The sequence below is a fragment of the Hemiscyllium ocellatum genome, chromosome 25 (assembly GCF_020745735.1).
Source record: "Hemiscyllium ocellatum isolate sHemOce1 chromosome 25, sHemOce1.pat.X.cur, whole genome shotgun sequence".
Taxonomy (NCBI): Eukaryota; Metazoa; Chordata; class Chondrichthyes; order Orectolobiformes; family Hemiscylliidae; genus Hemiscyllium; species Hemiscyllium ocellatum.
In genome coordinates this window covers 11,454,535-11,467,185 of record NC_083425.1, presented here as the reverse complement: position 1 = coordinate 11,467,185, position 12,651 = coordinate 11,454,535, and the positions used below count along the sequence as shown (strand labels likewise).

Below are 12,651 nucleotides of genomic sequence, written 5' to 3'. Positions count from 1 at the left end.
CTTACAATGATTTTAGGAAGAATTTCAAGGCTTAATTCCAATTTATGGAACAATTTATTTACAGGTTAACTTACATACAATTTAACTTACTAACTCGAATCAAAGCTGAAAGTTTTAGCTACAGAAGGAATTTTTCTAATCACACCAAGTAAACTGGTGCATAAATCTGTACTGCACCCTTCCTAACAATACACAAACCAACTCATAAACTAGAAAATAAAAAGCAACTATTACAAAATATAATGATTTATACAATGTCAAGAATATAGTAGAACATTTCCAAATTAAGTGGCTCAAGCTGTGCATTAAAACAAGTATTAAAGCCAACCACAGACATTATGGCATGGCCTAATTTTACACAGCAAGATGCCATTTGAAATCTGCAACGTGCTTCAGGATTTAAATAAATACTCATTTTTAAAGAACAACCACATCAGGTGATGAAAACAAGAAACCTACTGAAGTGCCAGGATTTAGCTCTCCAAGGGTGAGCTGCTATTGTACAATTGTTTGGGTAATACAACACCACACCAATTACTGGAATACTGTAACCACTGATTGGAAACACTGAACCACTATTTCAACATTTTTCGTTGATACATTCCTCAACATCAGATGTTATTATATTATACCAACATCTTTTCCCACAATTTTGAAAAAAGGCCAAAATGTGCTTTTCAGCATCAGTTAGTGCTGTGTAGAATAATTTTGATTTAATTTGATTTACTATTATCACATGTACTGAGGTACCGTGAAAACTGCTGCCTTAAGTACCTCACAGTCAGATCATACTATACAAGTGCATCAGGGTAACAGAACAGAGTGCAGGACACAATGTCACAGCTGTCGAGAAGGTGCAGAGAGAGATTAACATTAACAGTTAGGAAGAAGCTGTTCTTGAATCTGTTGGTTCACCAAACAGATATCTTTTGACTGATAGAAGAGGGTGGGAGAATATATAACTGGGAATAGGAATATAACTTTGATTATGTTAGTTGCTTTCCTGATGCAGCGAGAAATGTAGATGAAGTCAATGGATGGGAGGCTGGTTTGCATGACGGGCCAGGCTCTGTTCACAATTCTGGAGCTCCTTGGAGCCTTGGAAAGAGCAGTTGTCATACAATACTGTGCTGCATTCAGGTATGATGCTTTCTATGGTGCATCTGTAAACATTTAAGAGAGTCTGAGGGAGCAGAGGCGTTGGTGTGCTTTTTTGATTGTTGCCTTGATTTGGGTAGGCCAGGGCAGATCGTACTTCCAGGAACTCGATGCTTTCGACCCTCTCCACTTTGGCACCATTGATGCAGACAGGAGCGTGACCTCCACTCCACTTCCTGAAGTCAATGACCAGCTCTTTTGTTTTGCTGACATTGATGGAGAAATTGTTATCTTTATACCATGCCATTAAACACTATTTCCTCCAGTACTCTGTATCATTGTTGTTTGCAATCAGACCTACAACGGTCAGATATATGCACAGTATTGCACCACAGCCTCGAGTCATCTATTCTGTGGCTAAGTTAATTAGCTGGAATGGTACAAGATATAAAGTGCAATCAATTAACACCTGATTGCAGGTGAAGTGCCTCTAAGTGACTCTAAACAGCATCACCTCGTCAAGAGAAAACTTAAGATTTCTGACCAAGCAATTTGGGCTTTGCAATAGTGATCAGTTTCACAGCTGCTCAGTTCAAATATTCATCAATAATTTCTGTGCTTCATGCTCTAGGCTTGTTCCAGCACCCCCCTATCTCTAAAAGATGATATACATGCAATAAAGAAATCCATTTCTGATGAGGCACCTTCAATTTGCTTCAGCTATGCTGATGGCGAGGATCCCAATGCTTAAGTGACAGATTCTGCCAAAGTGCTGCACATGAAGGTACCAAATGTTATTCTGGGCTGCTTTATTTGGCATTGGCATTTGTTGCCAAACTGCTACATCTGTTGGTTCATACCAAACCAAAGGAGGTCTTGCCAATTGTCTCTGTTGTCAGCTAGTGACTCTCAGGTGTAATGATCAATGTTTAGGGTCTTCATGTCAGCCATCACATCCTTGAAACAAAACTTTGTCTATCTTACTGGCCATGTGTCTCCAATTACCTCACCACCCAAAAAGTCCTTAAGTCTGTGACAGTCTTTCATCCCATAGATGTGGCCAAGCCAAAGTAGACGTCTCAGTCTGATGAGTGCAAAAATAACGTAGGAGCTCTGTGTTTGAGTGGACTGTGCATTCATGACTTTTGTCATACCAGGATGACAATGCACTGCAGACTGTGAAGCTGGAAATTATTCAGCTTGCTTTCCCGATAGCTGTAAGTGATCATAGCCACACAGCAAGGTTCTGAGAACACAGGCCATATAATCGCGTAATCGGTTTGATTCGAAGAGTCAACTCGATGTTATTCCATGTCCATTTGAGAGTCTGCCAAAGGTGGAAGCTCATTTCCCTATGTGCATATCAAGTTCCACATCAATGGTCTGTCAGCAAGGACTCAAGGCAGAAGAATTTGCTAACCACTTCCAACAGGATGTTATTCATTGTTATCATGGCAGAGCTATGATACCCTAATTAATGCCTCAACGTCCTTAACGTTTATAGTCAGGGAGAACAAATTACAGGCATGAGACAATAATCCATGGTCAGGGAGGCAAATCTAGTTTCTCATTAAGTGGCAATGTCAACAAAAAGCTTGTGGAGATCATAGTCAATTAGGGCTGTCCAGCAAACACTTGCTGGGTAGTGTGGGTCATTGCACATAGCAGGACAGACAGTCCTTGCAGGAAAACCTCCAAGCAGGAAAGTTACCTTCCTTTCTTTGTTGTACAGCCTACATCTTCTAGAATTGTAGGCTTGGCTTTGAGTCCATCAGGCAGTTAGGGGTGCTAGACAGATGTCTGTAGTTGGTTACAAAGACATTAAGTACCTTAAAGCAGCCTATGGGAAAGATACTGATTCCCATGTACTTGACATCACAAATTTCAGATACAGTCCTGAGTGAATCAAGCAACTGTTATGATCCTAACAAGGACAGGTTACTTAAAAGCACGTGAAATATAACAACAACTTGCAAAGATATAATTGCCTTTTATAAACCAGGGATTTACTGATAAGCCCCAACTGGATCCCACAAGGAAAGGGCATCCAATTACTAACCCTTACCCACACAGGGAAGAACGCTGTTCTGGATTTTGGGGGTCTTATAGAAGCATAAAATCCCTACAGTGTGGAAGCGGGCCATTCAGCCCATCGGGTCCACTCCAACTCTATCCCTGTAACCCTGAATTTCCCATGGCATATCCACCTAGCCTGCACATCCCTGGACACAATGGACACTTTAGCATGGCCAAGTCACCTAACCCGCACATCTCTGGACTGTGGGAAGAAACCAAAGCACCTGGAGGAAACCCATGCAGACACAGGGAGAACACGCAAACTCCACACAGACAGTGGTCAGAGGATGGTATAATCAAACGTGGGTCCTTTGCACTGTGAGGCAGCAGTGCTAACCACTGAGCCGCTGTACCACTCTTACCTGCTAGCTGGAGAGCAAGCGAAAGATCCATGCTGCCTTGTCTTGGACAGGTCTGCCATGTTACACACAAATCAGTTGGTGGCAAGACCATCAGCAGGTTTTCCCCTGGAATCAAGACCCAGAGTTGGTCCAGAAGTAACAAGAGCTGGCAAAGGTCAGCAGTACTGTTCAGGCTTCCATGGCTGCTGCAAAGAGGAGAACCCTTCCTCATTCTTCCATCTCTCAAGGTGGAATATATGAAAAGGGAGTTTCAGAAGGAGTTGAAAGCAAAGCAGAGTTGGCTCTTATTGGGTTCCTGCCATCCTGTTGTTCAGGCATTGATTGCCTTTCATTTCTTCAACAAGAAACAACCTACCCAGCCTCAGGTCACAAGTGGCCTCTCCCATTTCATCTGTGGGGCACGGTGCGTGATGAAAACGTCAGCCCTTCCCCAGACCTTGGTTAATCCCAGCTGCAGTGTGTCAAAGCCCTTGAGTGAGTGTCATCTGGCAAGGGAGCAGGAAAGCTATGCAGTTCAGGTCACCATTATCTTGCCTAAGTAAATATCCTTCAGAGCTCCAAGCTCAACTCCAGTGAGATCAGAAGATTTTGCCCATGGTTCCAATATCTATTCTGATGAATTTGCATATATCTCAAGTAGACAATACAACCAGATCTTGCTCTCTCAAGTCAGTATTTATTGATAAATGATTCCTACAAGCTAATTAAAACAGAGTAAAACGCATTATAAAGACAACCACAGAGTTTGACATAAAATTTCACCATCTGTGGGGACAAATATTTAACTGCCTTGTCATGATGTGGCTAGAAAATACAATGTAGATTCTCATCTAGTTTTACAAATTATAACGACTTCTAAACTGCAATTACCAAATGTTAAAACTGACCTTTCTGCTTCCTCCTCAGTCACTTCCTTCTTCTTCAACAAGGCTGTGTTATTTCTTGTTGCAACATTATTACTGGATAGGTTTTTCTGTGATTTCTTAAAGGAGCCCTGAGCCAAGCTATTCTCCTCATTAGCTGGCATCTTAATCATGTTGCTGTCAAAACATATAAACATTCAAACAATCGCCTTAGAATCCATGTATACAAAACAGATGAACATTTCATATCTTAATTCATGAGAAAGCATTAAGAGTAACTCATGCTTCAGTACTAGCCTATACGTCCTGGTAACCTTCCAACGCTTTATTCAAATGCCTGTTCTTGAACAGTGGGTATATATAAAACAATTAGTTTTTAACAAAATTAATTTTCATAAAGGATAGTGAAATCAAGTTCCAAATGATACCATGATGTTACTGTTCAATAAGCTCACAAATGGCAAAAGTTTTGTTTCCAATGAAGAGACATTCAGTAAGGAAACAAAAAAAGTGATTACAAGCTGACTCCTTGGGAGGGGTAAGACAGCATGGAATTGGCAGGATTTATCATCTCCAATCTTTGCCTTTGTCTCACTGCAGAAGAAAATATGGGAGGGAAGGCCAAGACAGTTCACCCCTGCCTGCAACCCTCACCCCCATGGATGCTCAAACCAAGGATGGTGAGGATATCTCTGGGCGGCACACTCTCAATACGTCTGGGCACCCTAGGCAGAAAGGTCCCCACGCGTGTCTGCCCAAAACACCAACCAGCAGACTTCCTCCATGCCAGTCACAGACCATAGGACTCTACATCAACATAGTGGGATTAAAAGGAAAATTAAAACCTTCTGAGGGCACCAAGGTAGCAGGGGAGATTTAGAATTTCACATTTTCACTTTACATCATCAACTGCAAGAATGAAGCCCCAGAGGCTATACTTGCTTTTGATACTCAGTGTCAGAAACCCCACCTGAAGGATTACTATTCTGTCCCACATGAACATACTAGCACAAATCATTGCCATGTTTGAATGTAGGAGCATCAAATATTGTGAAACCTACTAATGATTTGTGACATTAACTTTTATTGCACAACAGGAAAGAGAGGAGCAAACTGATAAGCTGTACTTGCATTTGGGAATAAACAGGGGCTATTTGCCTTTCCAAAATCAACACATTTACAGTCAATGAATGATGACTTCACCTGTCTTAGAGACAACTGCTTACAATAGAACTAAGTCCTGCCCAGTTTGTTGTGCTGTTGCACTTTATCATGTTGATGATGTTCTCCTAATCAACATCCTCATCTTTGTTTGCAGAAGAACAATGCCACTCTCACAGTTCCTCACCATCCATCATTTCCCTTTTTGTCCAATCTAGCCTTCTGAAGCACAACATGCAAAGGTTACACAGCCCACTCTGTCTGCAGCATACCTTCAAGGAACCCCCAGATCCCTACAAGAATAGGAACCTCATCTTGAGCAGTCAGATCAAATATCCTCAATGGCCCCAGTGGAGCATGTTGTACTGTTGACTTTAATTTGAGATTTGGCCTACATCTATGGGATACGTCTTGCAAATTGGAATTCAATTCTTTTGAGAATTTCTTCTGTTGCCACCAGCTTAAAGGGATTGGTACAATGCCAGTAACCCACCAAAGCCAAAAGCTGTACCCTTGCCATTGATAAAATCCAACGTACCATATTGAATACCCAAGTGTTACTGCGGACTGAAATCATAGGCCCTTCAGCCCAACAAGTCCACCCAGACCCATTCCACTACCCTATTATCCTATGTTTACCCCAACCAATGCACCTAGCCTACACATCCCTAAATACTATGGGCAATTTAGCATGGCCAATTCACCTAACCTGTACATCTTTGGATTGTGGCAGGAAAGAGCTGAAAATGTGTTGCTGGAAAAGCGCAGCAGGTCAGGCAGCACCCAAGGAGCAGGAGAATCAACGTTTCAGGCATGAGCCCTTCTTCAGGAATGAGGAAAGTGTGCCAAGTGTGCTAAGATAAAAGGTAGGGAGGAGGGTCTTGGGGAAGGGGCATTGGGAATGCAATAGGTGGAAGGAGGTTAAGGTGAGGGTGATAAGGTGAGGGTGATAAGGTGAGGGTGATAAGGTGAGGGTGATAAGGTGAGGGTGATAAGGTGAGGGTGATAAGGTGAGGGTGATAGGCCGGAGTGGGGGTGGGCGCGGAGAGGTCAGGAAGAAGATTGCAGATTAGGAAGGTGGTGCTGAGTTCAAGGGTTGGGACTGAGACAAGGTGGGAGGAGGGGAAATGAGGAAACCCAAGCACCTGGAGGAAAGCCATGCAGACACAGGGAGAATGTGCAAACTCCATATAGACAGACACCCGAGGCTGGAATCAAACCCGGGTCCCCAGTGCTGTGAGGCAGCAGTGCTAACCACTGAGCTACCCTGCCATGGTCAAGAAATGTGATACAGCAACCGCTGATATTCTTGGTTGTATGCATTAATAAAATTAGACCACAGAGAAAAGATATCAGACTATGAATACAATTGCAAACATTATCATTTCATAAATAAGTGAGAATAATAGGATTTTAAATTGATTTTTGAATAGTTTCCACGATTAAGAAGAATATGGAACTTACTTCAGAGATGTGGCTTTCTGGTTGGAGCTTTTTGGGGTCAAAAGTTTATCAATAGTTGGGTAGTTGTTGTGCAGCATTGTGGTGACAGAATTCCCAACGGTTCCTTTGTTACTCCTGTAAAACAAGAAAATTAAAAATTATTCAACCACAAAGACAAAATATCTTGCAATGAAGTTATTTTATTTGGATAAACATGAGCAAACACTCTCCAAGTTAAGCATTTTGACTTTGTTTAGCAAATCCTGACAGCTTTCAACATGTTGCATTATAGACAGAGGCAATGACGTTGGTCACCATCACTGAGACTGGATTTATTAATTCCAGATTTTATCGATTGAATTTAAAACCTACCAGTCAGCATCTCTCTCCAAAGCAAGATATGGCTGAATTGTTTCAAGCTTGCATACTCAAGTATAAATAAACTGCACTGAAATAGAGTTGATAAAAATAAATTTATAACCATGACTTTTGCCTATTGATTCATGGTGTGGGCATATTTTAAATCAATGAAACATTGTACACATTGTAAAGTCTGCTTTTCTATCCATATAGTGACTCACAATAAACACTTCACAATAACCACTTCACAAACTGCACAGATACGTGGAATTTATCTTGTGTGGAAAATCTAGAACAGCTAAGATTGTTCTCCTTGCAGAGAGAAGGTCAAGAGGATATTTGATGGCTGCATTGATAATAATGAAAGGCTTTAATGCAATGACGTCGGAAGAAAAAGTTTCCACAGGCAGGACAATTGGTGACCAGTAAGCAGAGTTTATGATAATTGGTCATAATCCAGAGAATGAGGAAAATTTGTGTTACGATTATGAAATTATGATAATAAAAATGATCTGGAATTCACTGCCTGATAAAGTGCTGGAGGTAGAAGCATGGCTTTCAATAAGCAACCAGATATATACTTGTAAGATTGACATTTGCAGAGTATGTGAAAGAACTGGGGAAATTTAAAATAAAAAACAAAAGAATAAATTTAACATCTGAGCACATCCGTCCACTAATTTAGCTAACCATCATTCTATGTAATTAAATGTCCTTCTCATCTCTAACCCTGCCATCAGACAGCAAAAGATTCCAATCTCAGGCTACCTTCTCCATCTTATCCAGCAGCTAACTGCAAATATTGTATCATCTTTCAGTGATAAAACCACCATCCATGATCAGTGTAAAATAGAAATGACAACATAGAAACAGCTAATTCTTGAAAAGGATTTATACTGATCATCCTAAGTGCACATACCTGCCCTGTTCACTTTTATTCACTATGCTCTACTTAGTGCTGTACTCAACTGGCACATTAGAGCAGGTTACAGCGGGTTTAACTGGACAGTAATTAAAAGCAGAAGAGCAAACTGTAATACCCTCGGACCTGAAAGCTGCTGAGCTCCAGGAAAGCACTGCGGCGTTAAGTTTCATTTGTGATAGAATCCGTAGTATTGCAACTCTACAACTTTCTTTTTTGAAATTACAGTGCAATAAGAAGAACACGTAGATCATTCGCTTCTATGCGATCAGGCTAGCAGACCTGCAGCCAGATTCTGCTTTCTCAGACAGATCATAGGTGATGACAAATGCAAGAGCTTCACCATCAACCCAGTCAGTCTGACTCAAATTAAAACAAAATAGCAATTGGCTCTTTCTCATGAATGACAGTACCCCAAATCTATTCCGAAACTAATTAATACTTTCAGCACAGTATTTAATTTATTAACTGCAGGTTATTAAATCATATGATAAACTCAGGATGGCAGTCTTTTCATGTTGAAAAAAATAGAATAAATAAATGCCACAGTAAGATACATTACTCCTGACTTAGAGGCATCACAGCACGGAAGGAGACAGCCATTGAATCCATGTTGGCCCTCTGGAAAGCAAACCAGAAAGTCCCCACTCTATCTGATTCGGGATAGTCAACATGGCTTTGTGCGTGGGAAATCATGTCTCAAAAACTTGACTGAGTTTTTTGAAAAGTTACAGAGAAGATTGATGAGGGCAGAGCAATAAATGTGATCTATATGGACTTCAGTAAGGCGTTCGACAAGGTTCTCCGTGGGAGACTGGTTAGCAAGGTTAGATCTCATGGAATACAGGGAGAACTAGGCATTTGAATACAGAACTGGCTCAAAGGTAGTGGTGGTGGAGGGTTGTTTTTCAGACTGGAGGCTGTGACCAGTAGAGTGCGACAAGGATCGATGCTGGGCCCTCTACTTTTTGTCATTTACATAAATGATTTGGGTGCGAGCATAAGAGGTACAGTTAGTAAGTTTGCAGATGACACCAAAATTGGAGGTGTACAGGACAGTAAAGAGGATTACCTCAGATTACAACAGGATCTGGACCAGATGGGCCAATGGGCTGAGAAGTGGCAGATGGAGTTTAATTCAGATAAATGCAAGGTGCTGCATTTTGGGAAAGCAAATTTTAGCAGGACTTCTACACTTAATAGTAAGGTCCTAGGTAGTGTTGCTAAACAAAGAGACCTTGGAGTGCAGGTTCATAGATCCTTGAAAGTGGAGTCGCAGGTAGATAGGATAGTGAAGGCGGCATTTGGTATGCTTTCCTTTATTGGACAGAGTATTGAGTACAGGGGTTGGGAGGTCATGTTGCGGCTGTACAGGACATTGGTTAGGCTACTGTTGGAATAGTGCGTCCAATTCTGGTCTCCTTCCTATCGGTAAGATGTTGCGAAACTTGAAAGAGTTCAGAAAAGAGTTACAAGGATGTTGCCAGGGTTGGAGGATCTGAGCTATTGGGAGAAGCTGAACAGGCTGGGGCTGTTTTCCCTGGAGCGTTGGAAGCTGAGGGGTGACCTTATAGAGGTTTACAAAATGATGAGGGGCATGGATAGGATAAATAGGCAAAGTCGTTTCCCTGGGGTCGGGGAGTCCAGAACTAGAGGGCATAGGTTTAGGATGAGAGGAGAAAGATATAAAAAAGAGACCTATGGGGCAACTTTTTCTCACAGAGGATGGTACGTTTCTGGAATGAGCTGCCCGAGGATGTGGTGGAGGCTGGTACAATTGCAACATTTAAGAGGCATTTGGATGGGTATATGAATAGGAAGGGTTTGGAGGGATATGGGCCGGGTGCTGGCAGGTGGGACTAGATTGGGTTGGGATATCTGGTCAGCATGGACGGGTTGGACCGAAGGGTCTGTTTCCACTCTATGACTTTATTGCATTGCACTGCAAGTTTGTTTTCCTCAGGTGCCATCCAATTTTCTTTTGAAATCATTCACCGGCACCACTTCCATCACTCTCACTGGCAGCAAGTTCTGGGTCATTTCCACTTATTGCATAGAAAATAACTTCCTTCACCATTTCCCCAGAGTCCAAATTCTGTGCTCCCTATTCCTTATGTCTCAGATTATGGGCACAACTTTTCTTTCTATCTTCTCGAAATTTATCTTAACCTGTATCCTTTATCACATCACTTCTGACACTTTACTCCAAGAAGAATAACTCTATCATCAACAACATAATCCAATTGCCAAATTCCCTCAGCCAGGGAATCATTCCAAAATATATCCTCCACTATACATTATCAAGAATCCTCACATCCTCTCTCAAGTGTGGTAGTATCCAGGAGTGGACAGTAATAGTGCTGGAAGTACACAGAAGCATGTATGAAAGAGCAAAATCCATTCTTTACTAATAAAAAAACAATAATGTACCATCATACTATTAAACATTTCTGCAACATTCAAAGATCAAAAGGTACTTTCAATTATATCTGGGAATCAGCTTTTTTTATTCTTATATCCTTATTATAGCTTTCTAGAAATCCACTCACCGATTGTTGGCTGTAAAGTTGGCTGCTAGTGACACAGTTGTGGTCTCTCTCCTTTTCGACAAGACTGGCACGTCTATCGTACTGGTACTCCGACCACTAACAGGAACTGGGAAAGCTCTGGGCTCCTCATCCTGCCATTCGGGAAGAAACAAAGACCGGAATGAAGAAACAACAGGTTATTCTACAAATATGTCCATTGTTTTTGAAATGAATTGCTTGTATTTGAAACAGAAAATACTATCCTTCTACACTGTGCTGAAGCCAAGGTCATACAATAGCCACTTTTACCTTCCTGGCTCTCATCAATAACAAATGACTTGTCATTAAATGGTTAAGTCATATGTACAGCAGAATGATCTTTTACAAGAAGTTGCTTTCTCTTCAACTACCTGGTTTAGTACAGTATGTGTGACATCACTAGCTTTAAAACTAACTTCATCTTTCCACTACAAGTTACTCAAGTGGTTTCCCACACATCAGTTAGGGAAGATCCAACAGCAAGGATTACAAAAGAACTGTATAATTCTTTGAAGTATAAGACATTCAGGTCATGTAAGTGAAGATGAATATTCTTTTCAGGTCTCCAATTGGATCATCAGTAAATCCAGCATTTAGACAGAGCTTGGGGGCAATACTGTTGTATAAAATGATCACTCTGAATGAACCAAGGCTTCAAAAAAAGGTGACACGACAGAAGGAGGAAACTACAGTCCCATTTGTTAAACGCCAGTAGAGGAAACATTTTTGACAGAATACTTAGGAATGTTGTAAATGATTGCTTGGACAGAAAAGCATACATGGCACACCCATAATGGTCTCACAAAAAATAATCACCTCTTGCAAACCTAACTGTAGTTTTTAAAAAGTTATTGCTATCACAATAGTACAGATTAAGGATTATTGATTTGTGAATTCATTTAGTCAATTTGGTATCTGGATTTTAATGGACTGAAATAGGTTCAAAAATAAAGGATCAGAATGCACTTACTTTAAAATATCCACAGGCACCACCTGACCCACACAGTTAGGCCAGATTTCACGGTGGGACCTTTACTGTTTGCTATTTTAAGACATGATCTGAATGAAGGCATGGGGGGGAACAATCTGCAAACTTTCAGATAGCATGGAATTTCATAATTGTGTAAAGGAACGTGAATGATGCAGGGTGATTTCTCTTCATTCATATATGCTTCAGGGAAAGTGTTAAAGAAGATGAAGAAACTAAGAAATCCATACTTCCAGGTGCACAAATTCTCAAAATCACATATGAACAACACTGTGAAGAGCAATTAAGATATTGTGATGCATTAAAAAGACAACTCACACAATAAATAATGTTGTCCTCACAGAACAAAGCTTCCAAACTCTTTCCCTGGTGGGCCTTATTTTAATGCATTAGATGGTTTGTAATCCCAGAGTGAAATTTGGAGGGCAGAAGAGTTGTTCATCCCCTCCTTCCTTCACTTCCCCAATACCCCACCAACTTTAACCTTCATTGCCACATGGTGTGGGGAGGTGGAGGGTAGTCGATTAAAAGGCAGTGATAACAACCACAGATTGGGTAGGCCTGTTGAAAATGACCAGGCCTTACTTTCAATATGATGTCTGGTTTTGTCAGACAATACCAAAGCTTTGGAAAGGACAAAGGAAAGGAGCAAGATAAAGTTAGTTTTAAACTTAGTGATAACTTAATCCCAAAATAAATCATTTCAGTTATTAAGACAGGTGAAAAGAATTTTTAAAAAGCCTAGGTTTAACGATGATATGATTGAGGCATACAACATGATGAAAAGAATATATTGTGCTTCAGTTAGCTA

At 40.9% G+C, this 12,651-nt stretch overlaps 1 protein-coding gene across 2 annotated transcripts in view; it reads right to left on the bottom strand.

Moving 5' to 3' along the window:
* Positions 1-12,651, bottom strand: part of cep131 (centrosomal protein 131) — a 135,008-nt gene that overhangs the window by 98,665 nt on the left and 23,692 nt on the right. For both annotated transcript variants that reach the window (XM_060844466.1, XM_060844467.1), the window contains exons 5-7: positions 10,835-10,965; positions 7,025-7,138; positions 4,424-4,576 (exon numbers count right to left, since the gene is read on the bottom strand). In XM_060844466.1, the coding sequence (XP_060700449.1) occupies positions 4,424-4,576; positions 7,025-7,138; positions 10,835-10,965 (398 nt within the window). The remainder of the gene's footprint in view (positions 1-4,423; positions 4,577-7,024; positions 7,139-10,834; positions 10,966-12,651) is intronic.